Source organism: Capricornis sumatraensis, chromosome 7, assembly GCF_032405125.1.
Source record: "Capricornis sumatraensis isolate serow.1 chromosome 7, serow.2, whole genome shotgun sequence".
Classification (NCBI taxonomy): Eukaryota; Metazoa; Chordata; class Mammalia; order Artiodactyla; family Bovidae; genus Capricornis; species Capricornis sumatraensis.
The window spans coordinates 86921935-86948231 of record NC_091075.1 but is presented as its reverse complement, the minus strand read 5'-3'; the positions used below and the strand labels follow the sequence as shown (position 1 = coordinate 86948231).

Here is a 26297-nt window from a genome sequence, read left to right as displayed (position 1 = left end):
GTTTCCCCTTTGCCCTGGGTCATGGGGTACCTCCTTACAGCCACTTCAGCACTGCACAGCTGCCACTCCAGCACCTATCCTCTTACTGGGGTTTCTCTGACCTTGGACATGGGGTACCTCCTCATAAGCATGAGGAGATATAAGCATGAGCAATGGCAAAAGGATTCAGCAATTTTTGCATACGAATAAGATGTCTACGAACTGTCTGTCATTTCTGTTGCTGCTAAGGCTGACTTGCTACTTTAGCTGTGGAAGTTGTGGAAAGGTGCTGGCATGGCCAGTGAAATATAGTCATTGGATTAACATGAAGATGATTCTGGATCAACTTTTCACAAGGAGTCATGATCTGACTGTTTTGACATCTTCAGTTTCTATTCTTATTGATCCCAACAAACCATCTGCTATTAAGTTTGAGGCTTTCCATGCATCTTTAGCTAACGATGATTACAAAAATTTTATCAAGCATTTTGTCAAGATGTGTGGATGAATGTGTCAAAACACTCATTTTGGACACATTTCTCAATGCTGAAAAATGCAATTTTGGAATATTTTGATACTACTATGAAGTTTTGAGACGATGTTGTTTCAAACAAGAAACTTATGACAAAGCTACAGGAATCAAGGTTCAAGGTCGTTCTTGCAGATGCCATTGGACTTGTGGTGAGTTGCTGGCTGAGAGACTTAAAATACCTTTAATGTACAGTCTTTGTTTCACCCTGGTTATTCAATTGAAAAATATAGTGGAAAAATTCCATTCCCACCATCCTAGATACCTGTTATTATGTCAGAACTAAATGACCATATGACATTCATGGAAAGGCTAAAAAATATGATATATGTACTTTATTTTGACTTCTGTTTCCAGGCACTTAATGCAAACAAATGGAATCTGTTTTACAGTGAAGTGCTTAGGTAAGTTATCTTTTAGTTTTTAGGATGAGCCCTAACTTTTCTGGTGCCTCAGGAAGTGTGTTTGTATAAAGTTCCAAGAATTTTTCTTCTATAAGTGTAAAGATGAAGTGAAAATATAAAATAATCCACTGATCTCATAAATAATACAGAAACACTTAAATTATACAGCAAAGTAGAACCAGAGATCAAATTGCCAACATCTGTTGGGTCATCAAAAAAGCAAGAGAGTTCCAGAAAAATATCTGCTTCTGCTTTATCGACTATACCAAAGCCTTTGACTGTGGATGACCACAAACTGGAAAATTCTTAAAGAGATGGGAATACCAGTCCACCTTACCTGCCTCCTGAGAAACTTGTATGCATGTCAAGAAGCAATAGTTAGAAGTGGATATGGAACAACAGACTGGTTCCAAATAGGGAAAGGAGTACATCAAAGTTGTATATTTTCACCCTGCTTATTTAGAAGGACTGATGTTGAAGCTGAAACTCCAATATTTTGGCCACCTGATGCAAAGAGCTGACTTATTTGAAAAGACCTTGGTGTCGGAAAAGATTGAAGGCAGGAGGAGAAGGGGACGACAGAGGATGAAATGGTTAGATGACATCACTGACTCAATGGACATGAGTTTGGGTAAACTCAGGGAGTTGGTGATGGGCAGGGAGGCCAGGTGTGCTGTGGTTCATGGAGTCGCAAAGAGTCGGACATGACTGAGCAACTGAACTGAACTGAACTATTGAACTTATATGCAGAGTACATCATGAGAAATGCCAGGCTGGATAAAGTACAAGCTGGAATCAAGATTGCTGGGGGAAATATCATTAACCTCAGATATTTGGATGACATCACCCTTATGGCAGAAAGTGAAGAACTAAACAGCCTCTTGACGAAAGTGAAAGAGGAGAGTGAAAAAGTTGGCTTAAACCTCAACATTCAGAAAACTAAGATCATGACATCTGGTCCCATCATTTCATGGCAAATAGATGGGGAAACAGTGGAAACAATGAAGACTTCATTTTCTTGGGCTCCAAAATCACTGTACATGGTGTCTGCATTCATGAAATTAAAAGACGCTTGCTCCTTAAAAGAAAAGTTATGACCTAGACAGCATATTGTAAAGCAGAGACAACTTTGCCAACAAAGGTTCATCTAGTCAAAGCTATGGTTTTTCCAGTAGTCATGTATGGATGTGAGAGTTGGACTCTGAGCACTGAAGAATTAATAATTTGAATTGTGGTCTTGGAGAAAACTCTTGAGAGTCCCTTGGATAGCAAGGAGATATAACCAGTCAGTTCTAAAGGAAATCAGTTCTGAATATTCATTGGAAGGACTGATGCTGAAGCTGAAACTCCAATACTTTGGCCACCTGATGCGAAGAGCTGACTCATTTGAAAAGACCCTGATGCTGGGAGAGATTGAAGGTGGGAAGAGAAGGGGATGACAGAGGATGAGATGGTTGGATGGCATCACTGACTCAAAGGACATGAATTTTAGTAAGCTCTAGACCTGGCATGCTGCAGTCCATGGGGTCACAAAGAGTTGAACACAACTGAGAAACTGAACTGAACTGAACAGATAGTAGAACCCTGTGGACCATCACTAACACAGAACATTTCAGGAAGTAACAAGCCACAAACTGAAGAACTTGGAAATTCTCCAAGCAATTATATAACCAACTTACTAAATTTTTTTTTTAACTTAAAAAAAAATCACTGGAAACCCCATACAATTTCTTGATAGATGAAGTCATTTAAATTGAGAAATGACACACATATTTGGAGCACTAGTATCTAGATAGGATTTAGAAGTTCTTCTTATTTGGTTATCTCAGTTTCTATACTGTATTATTCGTGTCCAACTCTTTGCGACCCCATGGACTATACAGTTCATGGAATTCTCCAGGCCAGAGTACTGGAGTGGGTAGCCTTTCCCTTCTCCAGGGGATCTTCCCAACCCAGGAATAGAACCTAGGTCTCCCGCATTGCAGGTGGATTCTTTACCAGCTGAACAATAAGGGAAGCCCATATTATATTATAATATAATATTATTCTATTGTTATATTATTATATTATAGGGTTTCCCAAGTGGCTTGGTGGTAAAGAATCTGCCTGCCAATGCAGGAGATGCAAGAGACCCAGGTTTGATCCCTGGGTTGGGAAGATTCCCTGGAGGAGGACGCAGCAACCCACTCTATTATTCTTGCCTGCAGAATCCCATGGACAGAGAAGCCTGGCAGGCTACAGTCCATGGGATCTCAAAGAGCTGGACATGACTGAGAGACTGAACACACATGTGTATTACAGTATACCCATATCTAATGGCTTTATCAAAGAACAGACACTTTCAAACATCTTTGGCTGTATCATTCTAAGCTCCTTTCTAAAAATTACTTAAAATACCACATGGTAGCATTCTCATTTTGTCTAATCTTCCTTCTTGCTTTTGTTTTTGTTTTTCCTTTCAAGAAGACCCACTACATTATCAGAGACAATGGGGAAAGCTGAGATGTGGCTCATTTGAACCTACTGTGATTTTGAATTCCCTTGCCTTCTGCTACCAAATTTTGAATTTGTTGGAGGCCTCCACTGCAAACCTGCCAAACCCCTGCCTAAGGTGGCATATTCCTATTTGCTTTGTTTTGTTTACTTTGCATTTTCAATAAGTCTGTTTGCTTTATTTAGAATATTTGATTTCAATGAGTGAGATGTAGAAAGCTTACAAAAGTGATCTGCCAACTAAAAACTCATTTATTTCTATGCCAACACAGTATCTGGATTTTACTATCATTAAAGAGTAAACTGGGAAGGAGGGTATCCTGGAGAAATGAGAAACCCATGAGACTTTGAGAATATGTTGATCAAATCATGAATTCATTATTGAACACATAATAAAGCATCAGAGATTCATTCAAAAAATTATAATGGTGACTAGCATATTCCAGAAATAAGTGCTATAATGCAGAGATATGGTGTAGGCACAGTTTCTGCCACCTGATACTCTATGTGGAAAGATAGAATGGGAAAGTAAAGTCATTCAGTCATGTCCAACTCTTTGCAACCCTGTGGACTGTAGCCTACCAGGCTCCTCTGTCCATGGGACCAGGCATGAATACTGGAGTGGGTTGTCGTTTCCTTCTCCAGGGGATCTTCTCGACCCAGGGATCAAACCCAGGTCTCCCGCATTGCAGGCAGACACTTTATTCTCTGAGCCACCAGGGAAGTAAAAGATAGAATAACAGCACACAAAAATTGTGTGAAAATTATTATAAGAAGAAAAGACCACAACACTAAGGAAATATCCAGGGTGAATCATAGAAATTATCTCTGAGACACTGTTATTAAGGTGAGATCTGAAGGATATTTAGGAATAAACAGAAGGGATAGGGCATGTGTGGAGGAAGACAGGCTGTGCTACCTAACTCCATTTTTTAAAAGATTTCCCCATTCTCATTTCAGGAAAGTGACAATGTTAATAGGAGAAGAGATTAGCAGGAGAAGAATAAGGTAAAAGAGAAAGATGAATAGCAGTAAATCACAATAATTAGTAATAATATGTATTTTTATTAAGTTGGAGAAACAAGATTTGAATCCAAGTCAATGACTGTGAAAGTTTTATTATACAGAGAAACTTCTTTCAAACTACCACCTTTTCCTTAACTATTAGGTTTTCAGAAAATTTCTGTACATTTTGAAGAAACAAGATGTTTGGCAAAATGTGTCCAGAATCTTAAAAATGCTTATAGCCTTTGGTTTCACAATATACTCCTATGAAATGATACAGAAAAAAATAATCAAGATATGCAAAAACAATATTATGGGCAGTAATTCATAAGAGTCAACACAGGAAGCAATATAAATATCCAATATTAAGCAATAATTAAACAATGTATCAATGTGCACATTGCACCATTATAATTGAACTATCAAAGAATACTTCATTACCCTAAATCATCTACATATGAGACTTATTTGGAAACAAGTGGAAAATAACAAACATAATAAGATCATAATTTTTTGTAGGATAAAAAAGAATATGTTAGATTACAATTTTCAAAATATATGTCATAATGTATATTTAATTATAGAAGTAGATAAAAGATTAGAATGAATGTACAAATTCTAGCATAATCTTGTCAAAGTTCATCCATGTTATCAAATATGACAGAATTCCTTTCCCATGGATGCATATATTTTATGTCTGTGCCTGTGTGTGTGTGTGTGTATCAGATCTTCTTTATGCATTCATCAAGTGATCGGCACTTAGGTTTTTTCCCTTCGGTTCAGTAGAGTTCAGTCACTCAGTAGTGTCCAATTCTTTGCAACCCCATGGACTGCAGCATGCCAGGCCTCCCTGTCCATCACCAACTCCCAGAGTTTATTCAAACTCATGTCCATTGAGTCGGTGACGCCATCCAACAATCTCATTCTCTGTTGTTCCCTAATCCTCCCGCCTTCAATCTTTCCGAGCCTCAGGGTCTTTTCCAATGAGTCAGTTCTTCAAATCAGGTAGCTGAAGTTCACAGTTTCAGCTTCAACATCAGACCTTCCAATGAACATTCAGGACTGTTTTCCTTTAGGATGGACTGGTTGGATCTCTTTGTAGTCCATGGGACTCTCAAGAGTCTTCACCAACACCACAGTTCAAAAGCATCAATTCTTCATCACTCAGCTTTCTTTCCAGTCCAACTCTCAATTCCATACATGACTACTGGAAAAAGCATAGCCTTAACTAGACAGACCTTTGTTGGCAAAGTAATGTCTCTGCTCTTTAATATGCTGTCTAGGTTGGTCATAACTTTTCTTCCAAGGAGTAAGCATCTTTTAATTTCATGGTTGTAGTCACCATCTACAGTGATTTTGGAGCCCAAAAGAATAAAGTCTGTCACTGGTTCCACTGTTTCTCCATCTATTTGCCATGAAGTGATGGGACCGGATGCCATGATCTGATTTTTCTGAATGTTGAGCTTTAAGCCACTTTTTTCACTCCCCTCTTTCACTTTCATCAAAAGGCTCTGTAGTTCTTCACTTTCTGCCATAAGGGTGGTGTCATCGGCATATCTGAGGTTATTGATATTTCTCCCGGCAATCTTGATTCCAGCTTGTGCTTCATCCAGCCCAGGGTTTCTCATGATGTACTCGGCATGTAGGTTAAATAAGCAGGGTGACAATATACAGCCTTGACGTACTCCTTTTCCCATTTGGAACCAGTCTGTTGTTCCATGTACAGTTCTAACTGTTGCTTCTTGACCTGAATACAGATTTCTCAAGAGGCAGGTCAGGTGGTCTGGTATTCACATCTCTTTCAGAGTTTCCCACAGTTTTTTGTGATCCACACAGTCAAAGGCTTTGACATAGTCAATAAAGCAGAAACAGATGTTTTCCTGGAACTCTCTTGCTTTTTCCATGATCCAGAGGATGTTGGCAATTTGATCTCTGGTTCTCTGCCTTTTCTGAAACAAGCTTGAACATCTGGAAGTTCACGGTTCACCTACTGTTGAAGCCTCGCTTGGAGAATTTTGAGCATTATTTTATTAGCATATGAGATGAGTGCAATTGTGCGGTAGTTTAAGCATTCTTTTGCATTGCCTTTCTTAGGGATTGGAATGAAAAGTGACCTTTTCCAGTCCTATGGCCACTGCTGAGTTTTCCAAATTTGCTGGCATATTGAGTGCAGCACTTTCACAGCATCATCTTTTAGGATTTGAAATAGCTCAACTGGAATTCCATCACTTCCACTAGCTTTGATCATAGTGATGTTTCCTGAACGCCACCTGACTTCACATTCCAGGAAGTCTGGTTCTAGGTGAGTGATCAACACCATTGTGATTATCTGTGTTGTGAAGATCTTTTTTGTACAGTTCTTTTGTGTACTCTTGCCACCTCTTCTTAATATCTTCTGCTTCTGTTAGGTCCATAACATTTCTGTCCTTTATTGAGCCCATCTTTGCATGAAATATTCCCTTGCTATCTCTAATTTTCTTGAAGAGATCTCTAGTCTTTCCCATTCTATTGTATTCCTCTATTTCTTTGCACTGATCACTAATGAAGGCTTGCTTATTTCTCCTTGCTCTTCTTTGGAACTCTGCATTCAAATGGGTATATCTTTATTCTTTTCCTTTGCTTTTTGCTTCTCTTCTTTTCACAGCTATTTGTAAGGCCTACTCAGACAGCCATTTTGCTTTTTCACTATAAGGGACTGGAATTTTCCCCTTGGCTCCATGAATCACTTCAGTTCAGTTCAGTCACTCAGTCATGTCCGACTCTTTGCAACCCCATGAATCACAGCACACCAGGCCTTCCTGGCCATCACCATCTCCCAGAGTTCACCCAGACTCACATCCATCGAGTCCGTGATGCCATCCAGCCATCTCATCTTGGGTCGTCCCCTTCTCCTCCTGCCCCCAATCCCTCCCAGCATCAGAGTTTTTTCCAATGAGTCAACTCTTCGCATGAGGTGGCTAAAGTACTGGAGCTTCATCTTTAGCATCATTCCTTCCAAAGAAATCCCAGGGCTGATCTCCTTCAGAATGGACTGGTTGGATCTCCTTGCAGTCCAAGGGACTCTCAGGAGTCTTCTCCAACACCACAGTTCAAAAGCATCAATTCTTCGGTGCTCAGCCTTCTTCACAGTCCAACTCTCACATCCATACATGACCACAGGAAAAACCATAGCCTTGACTAGACTGACCTTAGTTGGCAAAGTAATGTCTCTGCTTTCGAATATGCTCTCTAGGTTGGTCACAACTTTTCTTCCAAGGAGTAAGCGTCTTTTAATTTCATGGCTGCAGTCACCATTTGCAGTGATTTTGGAGCCCTCAAAAATAAAGTCTGCCACTGTTTCCACTGTTTCCCCATCTATTTCCCATGAAGTGATGGGACCGGATGCCATGATCTTTGTTTTCTGAATGTTGAGCTTTAAGCCAACTTTTTCGCTCTCCTCTTTCACTTTCATCAAGAGGCTTTTTAGCTCCTCTTCACTTTCTGCCATAAGGGTGGTGTCATCTGCATATCTGCATGTCTGAGGTTATTGATATTTCTCAATTCCAGCTTGTGCTTCCTCCAGCCCAGCTTTTCTCATGATATATGTACTCTGCATAGAAGTTAAATAAGCAAGGTGACCATATACAGCCTTGACGTACTCCTTTTCCTATTTGGAACCAGTCTGTTCCATGTCCTGTTCTAACTGTTGCTTCCTGACCTGCATACAGATTTCTCAAGAGCCAGGTCAGGTGGTCTGGTATTCCCATCTCTTTCAGAATTTTCCACAGCTTATTGTGATCCACACAGTCAAAGGCTTTGGCATAGTCAATAAACCAGAAATAGATCTTTTTCTGGAACTCTCTTGCTTTTTCCATGATCCAGCGGATGTTGGCAATTTGATCTCTGGTTCCTCTGCCTTTTCTAAAACCATCTGGAACAAATATTTCTTTACCACACTGCTTTTGTTTTCTTCAGGTATATACCCAGAAGTGAAATTTCTGGATCACATAATAGACCTCTTTCTAATTTTGTAGAAAACTACATTTTGTTTTCCACAGACACTCAACCAATTTACATTTCCTTTTCTCCACATTCTCATCAACACATATCGCTTATATTCTTAATGGTAGACTTTCTAACAGGTGTGAGATGGTATCTCATTGAGGTTTTGATTTCCATTGCCCTGAGTACCAACGATGGTAAACATCTTTTCAGATACCTGCTGGCCATTTGGGTACCTTTGGAAAAATGTCTATCTTGTCTATCTGCCAATTGCAATTAATTTTTTGATTATTGAGATGTATGAGTTATATATAATATATATATGATGTTAATGCCTCTTTTTATGTGTGGTTTGCAATATTTTTCTCCTATACTGCAGGTTGCATTTTTATCTTACTGTTTTTTTTGCTGTGCAGAAACTTTTAAGTTTGATTTAGTCCCAATTAGTTGATTTCTTTTTCTTTTGTTGTGATTTTGGTGTCATATCCAAAAAAAAAAAAAAAGAAAAGAAAAATAGGAGCTTCTTTTAGGAATGTTATTATTTTTGGTCATATTAAACCATTGATCCATTTTCAAATAATTTTTGTGAGTGGTGTAAGTTAGGGGTCTTGTTTCATTCTTTTTTTTTTTTTTTGCATGTGTTAATCTAGTTTCCTCAGAAGAGAAAGAAGAGACTATTCTTTCAAGATTGGATGTTCTTGCATTCATTGTGAATATTAGTTGACTGTACATGCAAGGATTTAATTCTGGATCCTGTATTCTGTTTCATTGTCTATGTTTCTATTTTTAGGCCAATACCTTATTGTCTTAAATACTATAATTTGCAGTATAATTTGAAATTGAGAGGTGTGTTATCTTTGGCTTTGGAGAGTGTGGACATTTTAACTATTCATTCTTTTGATCCAAGAACACAAGATGTCTTTCCATTTCTTTGTGTTTTATTCTATTTCTTTCAACAAAGTCTTGTAGTTATCATTGTACAGATCTTTCACTTCATTGGTTAAATTTATTTATAGTTATTTTCTTATTCTTGATGCTATTGTGAATGGGAAAGTTTTTTTTCAGATGTTTCATTGTTCAGTTCAGTTCAGTTCAGTCACTCAGTCCTGTCCGACTCTTTGTGACCCCATGAATCACAGCACACCAGCCCTCCCTGTCCATCACCAACTCACGAAGTTCACCCAGACTCACATCCATCGAGGCAGTGATGCCATCCAGCCATCTCATCCTCTGTAGTCCCCCTCTCCTGCCCCCAATCCCTCCCAGCATCAGAGTCTTTTCCAATGAGTCAACTCTTCACATGAGGTGGCCAAAGTGCTGGAGTTTCAGCTTTAGCATCATTCCCTCCAAAGAAATCCCAGGGCTGATCTCCTTCAGAATGGACTGGTTGGATATCCTTGCAGTCCAAGGGACTCTCAAGAGTCTTCTCCAACAACAAGTTCAAACATATCAATTCTTTGGCGCTCAGCCTTCTTCACAGTCCAACTCTCACATCCATACATGACCACAGGAAAAACCAGAGCCTTGACTAGATGGACCTTAGTCGGCAAAGTAATGTCTCTGCTTTTGAATATACTGTCTAGGTTGGTCATAACTTTTCTTCCAAGGAGTAAGCGTCTTAATTTCATGCCTGCAATCACCATCTGCAGTGATTTTGAAGCCCAAAAAATAAAGTCTGGCACTGTTTCCACTGTTTCCCCATCTATTTGCCATGAAGTGATGGGACCGGATACCAGGATCTTCATTTTTTGAATGTTGAGCTTTAGGCCAACTTTTTCGCTCTCCTCTTTCACTTTCATCAAGAGGCTTTTTAGCTCCTCTTCACTTTCTGCCATAAGGGTGGTGTCATCTGCATATCTGAGGTTATTGATATTTCTCCTGGCAATCTTGATTCCAGCTTGTGTTTCTTCCAGTCCAGCGTTTCTCATGATGTACTCTGTATGTAAGTTAAATAAGCAGGGTGACAATATACAGCCTTGACATACTCCTTTTCCTATTTGGAACCAGTTTGTTGTTCCATGTCCAGTTCTCACTGTTGCTTCCTGACCTGCATACAGATTTCTCAAGAGCCAGGTCAGGTGGTCTGGTATTCCCATCTCTTTCAGAATTTTCTGCAGCTTATTGTGATCCACACAGTCAAAGGCTTTGACATAGTCAATAAAGCAGAAACAGATGTTTTTCTGGAGCTCTCTTGCTTTTTCCATGATCCAGCAGATGTTGGCAATTTGTTCTCTGGTTCCTCTGCCTTTTCTAAAACCAGCTTGAACATCAGGGAGTACACGGTTCATGTATTGCTGAAGCCTGGCTTGGAGAATTTTGAGCATTACTTTACTAGCATGTGAGATGAGTGCAATTGTGCAGTAGTTCGAGCATTCTTTGGCATTGCCTTTCTTTGGGATTGGAATGAAAACTGACCTTTGCCAATCCTGTGGCCACTGCTGAGTTTTCCAAATTTGCTGGCATATTGAGTGCAGCACTTTCATAGCATCATCTTTCAGGATTTGAAATAGCTCCACTGGAATTCCATCACCTCCACTAGCTTTGTTCATAGCGATGCTTTCCAAGGCCCACTTGACTTCACATTCCAGGATGTCTGGCTCTAGATTAGTGATCACACCATCGTGATTATCTGGATCGTGAAGATCTTTTTTGTACAGTTCTTCTGTGTATTCTTGCCACCTCTTCTTAATATCTTCTGCTTCTGTTAGGTCCAGACCACTTCTGTTCTTTGTTGAGCCCATCTTGACATGAAATGTTCCCTTGGTATCTCTAATTTTTTTGAAGAGATCTCTAGTCTTTCCCATTCTATTATTTTCCTCTATTTCTTTGCATTGATCGCTGTAGAAGGCTTTCTTATCTCTTCTTGCTATTCTTTGGAACTCTGCGTTCAGATGCTTGTATCTTTCCTTTTCTCCTTTGCTTTTCGCCTCTCTTCTTTTCATATCTATTTGTAAGGCCTCCCCAGACAGCCATTTTGCTTTTTTGCATTTCTTTTCCTTGGGGATGGTCTTGATCCCTGCCTCCTGTACAATGTCACGAACCTCATTCCATAGTTCATCAGGCTCTCTATCTATCAGATCTAGGCCCTTAAATCTATTTCTCACTTCCACTGTATAATCATAAGGGATTTGATTTAGGTCATACCTGAATGGTGTAGCGGTTTTCCCTACTTTCTTCAATTTGAGTCTGAATTTGGTAATAAGGAGTTCATGATCTGAGCCACAGTCAGCTCCTGGTCTTGTTTTTGTTGACTGTATAGAGCTTCTAGTATACAGAAATACAACTGATTTCTGTATGTTGATTTTATATCTTGCTACTGCTGCTACTGCTAAATGGCTTCAGTCATGTCCGACTCTGTGCGACTCCATAGACAGCAGCCCATCAGGCTCCCTCGTCCCTGGGATTCTCCAGGCAAGAATACTGGAGTGGGTTGCCATTTCCTTCTCCAGTGCATGAAAGTGAAAAGAGAAAGGGAAGTCACTCAGTCGTGTTCGACTTTTAGTGACCCCAAGGACTGCAGCCTACCAGGCTCCTCTGTCCATGGGATTTTCCAGGCAAGAGTACTGGAGTGGGGTGCCATTGCCTTTTCCATATATCTTGCAACTTTACTTAATTTGTTGATTAGTTCAGTTTTATGGTTGACTGTCTGGGATTTTCTATACAAAAAAAATTTGTCATCTGCAAAAGTGATAATTTCTATTATTCCTTTTTGATTTGGATCCTTTGATTCCTTTGTCTTACCTCATTGTTCTAGCCAGAACTTCTAGGTTAAACTGACTAAGTGTGGGAGTGGCCCTCCTTGTCTTATTCCTGATCTTAGATAAAAACCTTTAACTTTTCACCATTGTGTATAATGTTACCTTTGGATTTGTCATATATGGCTGTTATTACTGAGGTATGTTCTTTCTATATCCAGTATGTTGAGGGTTTTTAATCATAAAAGGATTTTTTTGTCTTGTCAAATGCATTTTCTGCATCTACTGAGATGATCAATTTATTTTGTCTTGTATTCTATTGATATAAAGTATTGTGTTTGATTTTGTTATGTTGAACCATCCTTTCATCTCAGGGATAAATCTGTCTTAGTCATGCTATATGGTCCTCTTAATGTATTCTTGAATTTGGTTTGCTATTTGGATGAGAATTTTTGCATGTATATTCATCCTGGATATTGTCTTATGGTTTTTTATTGTAATGTTCCTATTTATTTTGTATCAGGATAATGCTGTCCCGCTGGGGAGCAGATGCTCTCTGGGGTACCCATTGAGATGATAGCAAGAGTCCTTCACAGCAGTTGCACATAGCACAGCCTACTGTGACATTGATCATACAATATGAGCTCAGGGCAAAGGGTGTAATATGTAAACAAACCCAGCAATATGGTCACCAAAATATGTAATCACATAGGCATATCTCTGGGTCATATATAAATAGGACTCAAAGGATTGCTTTACAGATCTTCCAAACCATAATGCCAAACTCTTCAATGTCAGTGATTAGTAATTTAGATAGAGTGTTTTAGAAATTCTGAAAAAGTTTAAAGTAAGGCATAAAAATTACAGAGCTGACCAACTGATAAAATCATTTATATTATAATTCTTTCTTAGTGCTCATAGTCAGAGAAGTGAAACAGTAATGACTAAGCTAAAATAATTCCCTAGAAAGTCTGACTGGAGTAAACAGATAATGTAGTAGAACTACAACAATAAAGAATTAGAGGTGACTTAAGATCCTGTGGTCATCCCTCCTGCTAAGAATCTACGTTAGTAATTGATTACATTACTAATAAAGAGTCTAAGCATAATCATGTTATCAAGATTATATTATCCCCTCATTACTATGTTTACTGGCTCTATCACATTTCTTGCTTACACACACACACAGATACACAAACACACACACATACACAGACATTCCCACAGATATACCTAGTAGAAAAAACTGTCCTCAAATCACACATATCCTTCTCAAGGACCTAAGGAGTGAAGTCTTAAAAGACAGCTATTACTGAAGACAATTTGGATATTCTTCAAAAATTTGAAAATATAATCATAGTCCAGAAATTCCTCTTCTGGGCATGTATCCAAAATAATTGATATTAGAATCCCAAGATCTATTTGCACACCGCATTCACAAAAGCACTATTCACAAGAGCCAAGAGGCTGAAGCAACGAAAGTGTCCATCAACAGATAATCCATAAACAAAATGTGATATCTACAAACAATGAAATATTACTCAGGTTTTAAAAGATTTGACATTTGTCACAATGAAGAATCTTACATGAGTGAAATAAGTAAATCACACACACAAAAACAAATACTGCAAAATTCAACTGATATGAGATATCCAGACTAGTCAAATTTGTAGAAACATAGAGAAGAATGAAGGTTGCGAGGGGCTGGTGGAAGAAGAAAATGGAGTTTCTTAATGGACATAGACTACCACTTTCGCCAGATGAGAAAGTTCTGGAGATAGGTTGCAGAATATGAATATACTTTACTAAGCTATACACTTAGGAGTAGTTAACGTGGCAAGCTTTATGTTTTATGTATTTCACCACAATATTTTGAAAAACAGCCACAATTATAATAATTCCTCATAATATCAGATTTTCTCTTTAACTGTTTGCAGTCATTCTTCAACAAATGTTTGCTACGCTGTTGCTCTTTTGTGATGGAGCAACTGCTTTTTTTCACAGGAAATGGAAGAGCTTGTGCAGAGCTCTGGAGAAAATGCTGTTGTGGTGTTTTCTTTGGGGTCAACTGTCACTAACATGTCAGAAGAAAGAGCTAATATTATTGCATCAGCCCTTGCCCAGATTCCACAAAAGATACGCACAGTAACTTAATAGTGGACAGTTATTAATATTTAATAAGTTGGTTACACTCTATAAAAGGTCAGATTTTAGACATCTTCTGTAATAAAGGTAAACCATTTTAATAGTTTCAGCTTATCTCAAATATTCATGTTGTTGCTATTGCTTAGTAACTAAGTTGTATCTGACTCTTTTGTGGCCCCATGGACCATAGCCTGCCAGGCTTCTCTGTGGGATTTCCCAGGCAAGAATACTGAAGTGGACTGCCATTTTCTTCTTCAGAGGATCTTCCCAATCAAGGGACTGAACTGTGTCTCCTGCATTGCAAGCGGATTCTTTACCATTGAGCCAGCATGGAAGCCCCTCAGATAAAAACCAAAATATACACAGCAGGTGCTAAAGTAGCACAGGTGTCTTTGATTGATGAGAATTTTGAAGTAATATTGTGATAAAAAAGAAGTATATTTAAGAGATGCATTGTGAATTCTGATATTATGATAGTAGTGTGGGCAGGTACAGAAACTGCCAAATTATGCCTGTCATTTACCCTTTACCTTCAAGGATCCCTAAGGATACAGTAAACATACAGATGTTCTCAGGAGTTAAATTTTAACAATAAACATCAGTCAGTCAGTTCAGTCGCTCACTCATGTCTCTTTGCGACCCCATGAACTCCAGCATGCCAGGCCTCCCTGTCCATCACCAACTCCCAGAGTCCACCCAAACCCATGTCCATTGAGTCAGTGATGCCATCCAACCATCTCATCCTCTGTCATCCCCTTCTCCTCCTGTCTTCAATATTTCCAAACATCAGGGTCTTTTCAAATGAGTCAGCTCTTTGTATCAGATGGTCAAAATGTTGGAGTTTCAGCTTCAACATCAGTCCTTCCAATGAACACCAGGACTGATCTCCTTTAGGATGGACTGGCTGGATCTCCTTGCAGTCCAAGGGATTCTCAAGAGTCTTCTCCAACACTTCAGTTCAAGAGCATCCATTCTTCAGCGATCAGCTTTCTTTATAGTCCAACTCTCACATCCATACCTGACCACTGGAAAAACCATAGCCTTAACTAGACGGACCTTTGTTGACAAAGTAATGTCTCTGCTTTTTAATATGCTGTCTTGGAATGCGGAATGAAGCAGGGCAAAGACTAATGGAGTTTTGCCAAGAAAATGCACTGGTCATAGCAAACACACTCTTCCAACAACGCAAGAGAAGACTACACATGGACATCACCAGATGGTCAACACCGAAATCAGATTGATTATATTCTTTGCAGCCAAAGATGGAGAAGCTCTATATAGATATAGTCAACAATAACAAGACCAGGAGCTGACTGTGGCTCAGATCATGAACTCCTTATTACCAAATTCAGACTCAAATTGAAGAAAGTAGGGAAAACCGCTACACCATTCAGGTATGACCTAAATCAAATCCCTTATGATTATACAGTGGAAGTGAGAAATAGATTTAAGGGCCTAGATCTGATAGATAGAGAGCCTGATGAACTATGGAATGAGGTTCGTGACATTGTACAGGAGGCAGGGATCAAGACCATCCCCAAGGAAAAGAAATGCAAAAAAGCAAAATAGCTGTCTGGGGAGGCCTTACAAATAGATATGAAAAGAAGAGAGCTGAAAAGCAAAGGAGAAAAGGAAAGATACAAGCATCTGAACGCAGAGTTCCAAAGAATAGCAAGAAGAGATAAGAAAGCTTTCTTCAGTGATCAATGCAAAGAAATAGAGGAAAATAGCAGAATGGGAAAGACTAGAGATCTCTTCAAAAAAATTAGAGATACCAAGGGAACATTTCATGTCAAGATGGGCTCAACAAAGGACAGAAATGGTCTGGACCTAACAGAAGCAGAAGATATTAAGAAGAGGTGGCAAGAATACACAGAAGAACTGTACAAAAAAGATCTTCACGATCCAGATAATCACGATGGTGTGATCACTAATCTAGAGCCAGACATCCTGGAATGTGAAGTCAAGTGGGCCTTGGAAAGCATCGCTATGAACAAAGCTAGTGGAGGTGATGGAATTCCAGTGGAGCTATTTCAAATCCTGAAAGATGATGCTATGAAAGTGCTGCACTCAATATGCCAGCAAATTTGGAAAACTCAGCAGTGGCCACAGGATTGGCAAAGGTCAGTTTTCATTCCAATCCCAAAGAAAGGCAATGCCAAAGAATGCTCGAACTACTGCACAATTGCACTCATCTCACATGCTAGTAAAGTAATGCTCAAAATTCTCCAAGCCAGGCTTCAGCAATACGTGAACCGTGAACTCCCTGATGTTCAAGCTGGTTTTAGAAAAGGCAGAGGAACCAGAGAACAAATTGCCAACATCCGCTGGATCATGGAAAAAGCAAGAGAGCTCCAGAAAAACATCTGTTTCTGCTTTATTGACTATGTCAAAGCCTTTGACTGTGTGGATCACAATAAGCTGCAGAAAATTCTGAAAGAGATGGGAATACCAGACCACCTGACCTGGCTCTTGAGAAATCTGTATGCAGGTCAGGAAGCAACAGTGAGAACTGGACATGGAACAACAAACTGGTTCCAAATAGGAAAAGGAGTACGTCAAGGCTGTATATTGTCACCCTGCTTATTTAACTTACATACAGAGTACATCATGAGAAACGCTGGACTGGAAGAAACACAAGCTGGAATCAAGATTGCCAGGAGAAATATCAATAACCTCAGATATGCCGATGACACCACCCTTATGGCAGAAAGTGAAGAGGAGCTAAAAAGCCTCTTGATGAAAGTGAAAGAGGAGAGCGAAAAAGTTGGCTTAAAGCTCAACATTCAGAAAACGAAGATCATGGCATCCGGTCCCATCACTTCATGGCAAATAGATGGGGAAACAGTGGAAACAGTGTCAGACTTTATTTTGGGGTGCTCCAAAATCACTGCAGATGGTGACTCTAGCCATGAAATTAAAAGACACTTACTCCTTGGAAGAAAAGTTATGACCAACCTAGACAGTATATTCAAAAGCAGAGACATTACCTTGCCGACTAAGGTCCATCTAGTCAAGGCTATGGTTTTTCCGGTGGTCATGTATGGATGTGAGAGTTGGACTGTGAAGAAGGCTGAGCACTGAAGAATTGGTGCTTTTGAACTGTGGTGTTGGAGAAGACTCTTGAGAGTCCCTTGGACTGTAAGGAGATCCAACCAGTCCATTCTGAAGGAGATCAGCCCTGGGATTTCTTTGGAGGGAATGATGCTAAAGCTGAAACTCCAGTACTTTGGCCACCTCATGTGAAGAGTTGACTCAATGGAAAAGTCCCTGATGCTGGGAAGAATTGGGGGCAGGAGGAGAAGGGGACTACAGAGGATGAGATGGCTGGATGGCATCATGGACTCAATGGGTATGAGTCTGAGTGAACTCCGGAGATGGTGACGGACAGGGAGGCCTGGCGTGCTGCCATTCATGAGGTCGCGAAGAGTCAGACACGACTGAGTGATTGAACGGAACTGAACTGAACTAGGTTGGTCATAACTTTCCTTCCAAGGAGTAAGCGTGTTTTAATTTCATGTCTGGAATCACCATCTGCAGTGATTTTGGAGCCCAGAAAAATAAAGTCAGCCACTGTTTCTCCATCTATTTGCCATGAAGTGATGGGACCGGACGCCATGATCTTCGTTTTCTGAATGTTGAGCTTTAAGCCAACTTTCTCACTCTGCTCTTTCACATTCATCAAGGGGCTCTTTAGTTCTTCTTCACTTTCTGCCATATGGGTGGTATCATCGGCTTATCTAAGGTTATTGACATTTCTCCTGGCAATCTTGATTCTAGTTTGTCTTCCTCCAGCCCAGGGTTCCTCACGATGTACTCTGCATATGTTAAGCAAGCAGGGTGACAATATACAGCCTTGCCCTACTCCTTTTCCTATTTGAAACCAGTCTGTTGTTCCATGTTCAGTTCTTTTTTTCTTTATTTTTTTAACACTTTTTAAAATATAAATTTATTTATTTTAATTGAAGGTTAATTACAGTATTGTATTGGCTTTGCCATACATCAACATGAATCTGCCAGAGGTATACACATGTTCCCCATCCTGAACCCCTCTCCCTCTTCCCTCCCCGTACTATCCCTCTGAGTCATCCCAGTGCACTAGCCCCAAGCCTCCAGTATCATGCATCGAACCTGGTCCATGTCCAGTTCTTACTGTTGCTTCCTGACCTGCATACAGGTTTCACAAGAGGCAGGTCAGATGGTCTAGTATCCCTATCTCTTTCAGAATATTCCACAGTTTATTGTAATCCAAACAGTCAAAGGCATTGCATAGTCAATAAAGAAGAAATAGATGTTTTTCTGGAACTCTCTTGCTTTTTTGATGATCCAGTAAGCATAGTAGCACAATAATGTTAATTGTGATAAAATCCGGAAATGTGCCATGCAATTTGTACTTGCCATGTAATCCTGGCCCCTTTTATTTCCTCTAAATTTTGGTACGCTATTCAGCGTGCTTTTCAGGGAGCTACCTAGATAGAGCAAGGATGGTCAGGGCTCCCCAAACTGCCTCCAGACATCCAACCAGCCACAGTGATTTAGAAAAAGAGAAACATCAGCATCCCTGGTTGACTGGGCCCTGTCAGATCAAAGTGTGAAGATGGGGTCCTGCCCTTAGAATGAACCCTGCCCATTGTTAAGTCTGACTCCTAGTGGACTCTGTTTGTCCTCCAAATTGAGGAAGGAAAAGAGACTGTAAGAAGATGTCAAGTATGAGGAAGACTGGCATGGAAAAGATTCAGTTGCCTCCTCCTCCATCAAATATAGTAGTAATCTATTTTCTACTATGTAAAATACACTTGGGTGTTATTTTCTACTATGTAAAATATCATTTTGGAAATTTGTGAACTACTTTTTAGCTTGCCAACTGATTATATAGTCTTCTTCTAAGCACCTACACTAATTTTTTGCTGAGAACTTAGTTATTTTACATTCACATGACAAGTAGAAGTCAAATGCTAGTAAATTAAAGTACAGTTAAAGGAACTGCTTGGGAATCAAAGTTGGTTATCTTATTTTAGTACTGGGCAAGCAAACCACAATAATCAATGCTGTCAATGCTTTGTGCCTCATTGTCAAAATGTTCAGGATTGATTCGACAAATTTTAGCAACATCATTTTGGAACTTTGTCAACAGCCTTATTGATATTTATAAAGTAGTAACATGGTTTTCTTTTCTAAATTCAACAGTTTTGAAACTTGTAATAGTGCTAATACTCTGGATTCATGTAAGATACTACCAGTCGTCATTTTTGTTGGAAGTAGGGCTTAACAATTTGCAATCTAAAAGAACTTATACTTCCTAGGCAGCATAAGTTACATTGATTATTGATAAGTTAGAGACTTCCCTATAGCTCAGATGGTAAAGAATCTGCCTGCAATGCAGAAGACCTGGATTCGATCCCTGGGTCAGGAAGATACCCTGGAGAAGAAAATGGCAATCCATTCCAGAATTCTTGCTGGGAGGATCCCATGGACAGAGGAGCCTGGCAGGCTACAGTCCATGGAGTCACAAAGAATTGGACATAATTACATCAATTTGTAAAAATATTTCTCATCGCATGCATGATTGTATGTACTTTCCTTTCTGTAAACAAAAAGATAAAAACTCTAATAAAATAATGAGTTATATTAAGTGGATATGTTAGCTCCCTTCTATAACAGTCAAAAAGAAATAAACCAGTAACTATTAAATCTGAGAGCTAGTATACAAATAAAGTAAATTGTAAGTTATTAGTAATCTGTGACTGTTTTGCACTAGACTGAAGACCACCTAATGATTTCTCAAATATTTATACTTGTCATTGAAAATCTCATTTGTCTATGCTATTATGTGTGAAAGGTCATGGCTGCATAGAAACAGTAATAAGTACATAAAATGTGGGCATTCCATGTCACATTTCATGATAAAATTTGGTTTTTCCTCCCTCTGCTTGCAGTTCCACTACAATTATGCTTCCTGTTGCCTTGACTCTCTTCTTATTTGAATAAATAGCTTCACTATTTCTTTGCTGCTGCTGCTGCTAAGTTGCTTCAGTCATGTCCGACTCTGTGCGACCCCATAGACAGCAGCCCAGCGGGCTCCCCCATCCCTGGGATTCTCCAGGCAAGAATACTGGAGTGGGTTGCCATTTCCTTCTCCAATAAGAGAATATATTTCTGACATGCCCTTCCCTGGTTTTTTTGTTCATGCGCTTCCTTTTATCCAGACTGTTCTTTCCATTTGTTCACCTGCCAATCCTGGATTCACTAGTGGAATTAATGTGACAAAGCACTTCTTTCAGGAAGTTTTCACTTACCTCTTCAGCAGACTTAATGGATTCTTGCTCTGAGTTCTGAAAGCAGTTTAGATGAAGCTTCCCCTGTATCATCATCTGTTATCTAAAAGACACTGCTTCTTTCAGTGCCTTATAATGCCCATTTTTCATTTTATTTCTAAGACTTAAAGTTAATAATTCTACTGAAATTCACTCAACCCTAGGCCATCCAAAAACCAAAGGTTTCATAACAACAGCATTTACAAGGTGATCTACCATGGGATCCCTATGGTGGGCCTTCCTTTGTTTGCTGATCAACATGAAAACATCACTCATATGAAGGCCAAGGGAGGAGCCTTCAGATTGGAGTTGAAAACAATGTTAAGAACAGATTTTCTCAATACTTTGAAGCAAGTCATTAATAATCCTTTTTAAGTATAGTTTTGTTTTTCTAGATACTCTTCCTAGAGAAGTTCTCATATAAAGACAAATGAGACTTCATATAAACACAATGAGGAGTAAGATTGTTCAAAACTTTGAAAATGGTCATCAGTAACCATTTTGAGTGTCACGTTGAGTTTTTTCTCTGTGGTTTTTAGGGAAAATGTTTACCTCAGGTTTAGGGATAGTGGAGCAATTTTGAAAGAGCTACTCATTAGAATGAGAGGAATCACTGAAATGGTAACAGAAGGATTAAGAAGAAGCATCCAGAAAAGAGTAAGAGTAGGGACTATGAATGTTACAAGATTATTCATCTGACAGTTAACACTTTCTTTCAGTGTGTAAACTCCACAAATGTTTTGGAACTCTTCTAAAATGGTTTATTTTCAGGAAACCGGTGTGACATAATCCAGCTCAAATTCCAATTACACTTAATATTTTCCAAATTTTCTATGCTTATATTTTGACCCCATCACTGATAAACAGTAAACAATCAGAACCTTCTAATTTACCCAATTTCAACTATGTAGATACCACTTATAAATATAGGTATATTCTTAGTTCTTTTAGTTGTTATGTTATTTAGAAGAATGTAAAATCATAACATAATTGATTTAGAAGATATACATTGGGATATTCCTGTAGAAAAGCCAAATTTTCTAAAACCAGGAATATTTGATTTCCAAATTATTTCAGGATAAGCATCCATTGCAATGATATTATTAATATCATAACTATGATATATATATATTTTCCCCTTTTGCTTCATGGTAACTTTGGAAAGAAAACATTTTGAGAATATATTGGTAATAATAGCACAGTGACAGTGGACACTTTTGTTTTAAAAGTAGTAGTATTTTTATTTTAGCACAAATACAGTGAATGAGTACCATAAGAATCACATTTTCTTCTTTTTTGAGCTATAGGCTTCACCTGGTGGTTTTTATGTAAAAGTACATCTCTCTAGTATCTTTATACATTTCTTAATCTTTAGTACTGTAAAGCTGCTGTCCAAAAATGAAAATGTTATTACCTGATATATACGGAATGTTTATGAAACTCTACAAGGTGTACTAAGTCTTATTGCACATACTAAGTAACTTTTTCATTATAGTCTTTCCCTAGAGTATAACAAAAATGTGTCTGGATTACTGACCTTTTCTTAAAAACCCAGTGTTCCCACCTGTTTTGTACAGAACAGGGAGAGAAGTTGCCTCAATAATTATTGCTACACTGCCATGTTGTAGCACTTTGTGATTCAGAGCTCCTGAGTCATATTTCTTTATTCCTCCTTCTTTCTTGACTGTTAGTCCAGCATCATTTCAACTGTAGAAATAAATGTAACTGCAAAGCCTGGAAGTGAAATGTTGAGCCTTCTCCAGATTCTAAAACAACTAATAATGAAAACAACAATACTAGCAAACATTTGCTGAGAGCTTACTTTATGCTAGGAATGCCTCTAAGAATCAATACATTATTTCTCAAAATAATCAGATAAGGTACTATTTCCATTCATTCCATTTAACAATAAAAAAGCCTGTGAACTAGGAAGAATGAAAAACAGGCAGCAAGTAAGAGTCAGAGTCAGGATTCAAACCAAGGCAATTCACTTCCACACTTTTAACTGTTACTTCACTAATAAAAGGTCAATATCGATTTCTGGGCTACTCCTACTCATCCCTGCCTGGATGTGCCTCTGAACCTCATCATAGATATACCAGCTATCTCTGGGTTATGACAGCATTTCAAAACTTATGTATTAAAAATTCTTTACTGGATGATTCAAGCTTTGAACACTCAAATCATGTATTTACTTCTTCTCTCCTTTCTCTTTCTTTGCCTTAGGTACTTAACTCATTCAACTCTTTAGACTTTGATGTTTCTCCTTCCCCATCTTCTCTCTCTTTCATAGCTTCAAATTCTATTCATTTAACAAATTCTAGCCCATAAGCTCTCTTTAATTTTCCCTAAGGAAAGTGAAGAGGAACTTAAAAGCCTCTTGATGAAAGTGAAAGAGGAGAGTGAAAAAGTTGGCTTAAGGCTCAACATTCAGAAAACGAAGATCATGGCATCCAGTCCCATCACTTCATGGGAAATAGATGGGGAAACAGTGGAAACAGTGTCAGACTTTATTTTGGGGGGCTCCAGAATCACTGCAGATGGTGACTGCAGCCATGAAATTAAAAGACGTTTACTCCTTGGAAGAAAAGTTATGACCAACCTAGATAGCATATTCAAAAGCAGAGACATTACTTTGCCGACTGAGGTCCGTCTAGTCAAGGCTCTGGTTTTTCCAGTGGTCAGGTATAGATGTAAGAGTTGGACTGTGAAGAAGGCTGAGCACCAAAGAATTGATGCTTTTGAACTGTGGTGTTGGAGAAGACTCTTGAGAGTCCCTTAGACTGCAAGCAGATCCACCCAATCCATTCTAAAGGAGATCAGCCCTGGGATTTCTTTGGAGAAAATGATGCTAAAGCTGAAACTCCAGTACTTTGGCCACCTCATGCGAAGAGTTGACTCATTGGAAAAGACTCTGATGCTGGGAGGGACTGGGGGCAGGAGGAGAAAGGGACGACAAAGGATGAGATGACTGGATGACATCACGGACTCGATTGACCTGAGTCTGAGTGAACTCCGGGAGATGGTGATGGACAGGGAGGCCTGGTGTGCTGCAATTCATGGGGTCGCAAAGAGTCGGACACGACTGAGCGACTGAACTGAACTGAACTGAAGGAAAATAATATATTTTCCTTCTTTTATGTGGCATTCATTTATACTAACTGCATGAAAATTTCACAGATTTATCTTTTCTGGTTCGTTGTATAAATTAATGTCTCTCTGGTTTTCCTTTAGGTATACAAAGAATGTGCTGAGGTTATCAACCATTCTACGTGATCAGCCTATGAAGCCCCTGGACTGAGCAGTCTTCTGGATCGAGTTTGTCATGTGCCACAAAGGAGCCCAAGCACCTGTGGCCAGCTGCCTACCTCACCTGCTTCCAGTACCACTCTCTGGATGTGACTGGGTTCCTGCTGGCCTGTATGACAACTGTTATTTTCCTTGCCATAAAAGGTTGCTTGCTTTGCTATCAAAAGTTTGTTAAGACAGGAGAGAAGAAAAAGAGGGAGTAGACTGTGAGATCTCAGGCTAGCAGACATGATAGATAGTGTTATTCCATTTAATTCAACCACTATGGACCAAGCTGTGACGAGATTTTCCTCCATATTTGACAAGAACTGTGTCTTCCTGTTTTACCCAAAATTTTAATCTTGATTGAATATATTGTGTTAGTTAATCCACTCAACTCTAAGGATGAAAATAATCCTGTGTATTTCTTGATAAACACTTAAAATATTCCTCTTGAAATGATCAGTTCTGTTCATCAAACCAAAGAAAAATGGTACCTAAAAATATAAGGTGGATTATAGTCAATTTAAAATTCTAATTTCATATATCTTTCAGTAATTAATTCTTTTTAAAATGCTGATTTATATATAATTTTACAATAAAAAATAAAATTACAGGTGAATATCTTTGATGAATATTGATGCAAAAATCCTTTTAAAATATTAGCTAACAAAAAAATTAGCAAACTGAACTCAATTATACATAAAAAGAATCACACACCATGATCAATTTGGATTTATTCTAAGATTACAAAGATGGTTCAACATATCCAAGTCAATCAATGTGATACACTACAGAAACGAAAGGCAAGGTAAAAATCACACAAATATCACCAATGTGATAAAATTCAGTATCTATTCATGACAAAAACTCTCATCAAAGTGGGTACAGAGGAAACATATTTCAACATAGGGGCTTCCCCAGTGACTCACGGATAAAAAATCAGCCTGCAATGCAGGAGACATAGGACACACGGGATGGAACACTGGGTCAGGAAGATCCACTAGAAGAAGGAATAGCAACCTACTTCAGTAGTCATGCCGAGAAAGTCCCATGAACAGAGGAGCCTGGCAGGCCACAGACCGGGGGGTAGCAAAAAGAGTCAGACACAACTGAGCAACTGAGCATATTCAGCACAATTAAGGCCAAAATCACTGCAGATGGTGATTGCAGCCATGAAATTAAAAGATGCTTACTCCTTGGAAGAAAAGTTATGACCAATCTAGATAGCATATTGAAAAGCAGAGACATTACTTTGCCGACTAAGGTCCGTCTAGTCAAGGCTATGGTTTTTCCAGTAGTCATGTATGGATGTGAGAGTTGGACTGTGAAGAAGGCTGAGCGCCAAAGAATTGATGCTTTTGAACTGTGGTGTTGGAGAAGACTCTTGAGAGTCCCTTGGACTGCAAGGAGATCCAACCAGTCCATTCTGAAGATCAGCCCTGGGATTTCTTTGGAAGGAATGATGCTGAAGCTGAAACTCCAGTACTTTGGCCACCTCATGTGAAGAGTTGACTCACTGGAAAAGACTTTGACGCTGGGAGGGATTGGGGGCAGGAGAAGGGGATGACAGAGGATGAGATGGCTGGATGGCATCACTGACTCGATGGACGTGAGACTGAGTGAACTCCGGGATTTGGTGATAGACAGGGAGGCCTGGTGTGCTGCGATTCATGAGGTCGCAAAGTCGGACACGACTGAGCGACTGAACTGAACTGATGACGACTGAGCGACTTCACTTCCACTTTTCACTTTCATGCATTGACGAAGGAACTGGCAACCCACTCCAGTGTTCTTGCCAGGAGAATCCCATGGACAGTGGAGCCTGGTGGGCTGCCATCTATGGGGTCGCACAGAGTCGGACACGACTGAAGTGACTTAGTAGTATGACAAACCTACAGCAAACAGATTAATAAATAAATAATAAAGCAAAACACAATAAGATATGTCTCTATCACAAAGCTGGAGTTGAAACAATAAATTGAAAACTGGTATAACAGACAATAGTACTTCAAATTTTTCATTCATTAACATCCCAAAGGTTTTTGCATCCTTGAGCCCAGCATCATAATAAAATTCAGGTGAATAGAGGCATGTGTAGGTGCTCAGTTATGTACGACTCTGTGATCCAAAGGACTGTAGTCCGCCAGGTTCCTCTGACCATGGGATTTCCTAAGCAAGAATACTGGAGTGGGTTGCCATTTCCTTCTCCAGGGGATCTTCCTGATCCAGGGAATGAACCTGTACCTTCTGCATTGGCAGGCAGATTCTTTTCCACTGTGCCACCTGGGAAGCCAAATAAAAGGCACAGCTTGTCTATAAAATGAAGTTCATAAAAGTGGTAGTAGAGAGAACTGACAAACATGAATAAAAGTAGGTCCCCTTGGGTCTGGAGCACCCCTGGTGGTCACTTCTTTACTGTTCAAATGTATGGTAGAATAGACTAGATTTTCTATGTAAGTAA

At 39.2% G+C, this 26297-nt stretch overlaps 1 protein-coding gene and 2 pseudogenes across 1 annotated transcript in view; 2 read left to right on the top strand and 1 right to left on the bottom strand.

The window, feature by feature from the left end:
- Positions 1-145: 145 nt before the first annotated feature.
- Positions 146-14240, top strand: LOC138081839 (UDP-glucuronosyltransferase 2B4-like; annotated as a pseudogene).
- A 5152-nt stretch (positions 14241-19392) lies between these two features.
- Positions 19393-24057, top strand: LOC138081838 (UDP-glucuronosyltransferase 2B15 pseudogene; annotated as a pseudogene).
- Positions 24058-24729: 672 nt separating this feature from the next.
- Positions 24730-26297, bottom strand: part of YTHDC1 (YTH N6-methyladenosine RNA binding protein C1) — a 49410-nt gene continuing 47842 nt past the window's right edge. Inside the window, exon 18 of the mRNA XM_068974791.1 lies at positions 24730-25728. Coding sequence (XP_068830892.1) covers positions 25712-25728 — 17 coding nt within the window. The 3' untranslated portion in view covers positions 24730-25711. The remainder of the gene's footprint in view (positions 25729-26297) is intronic.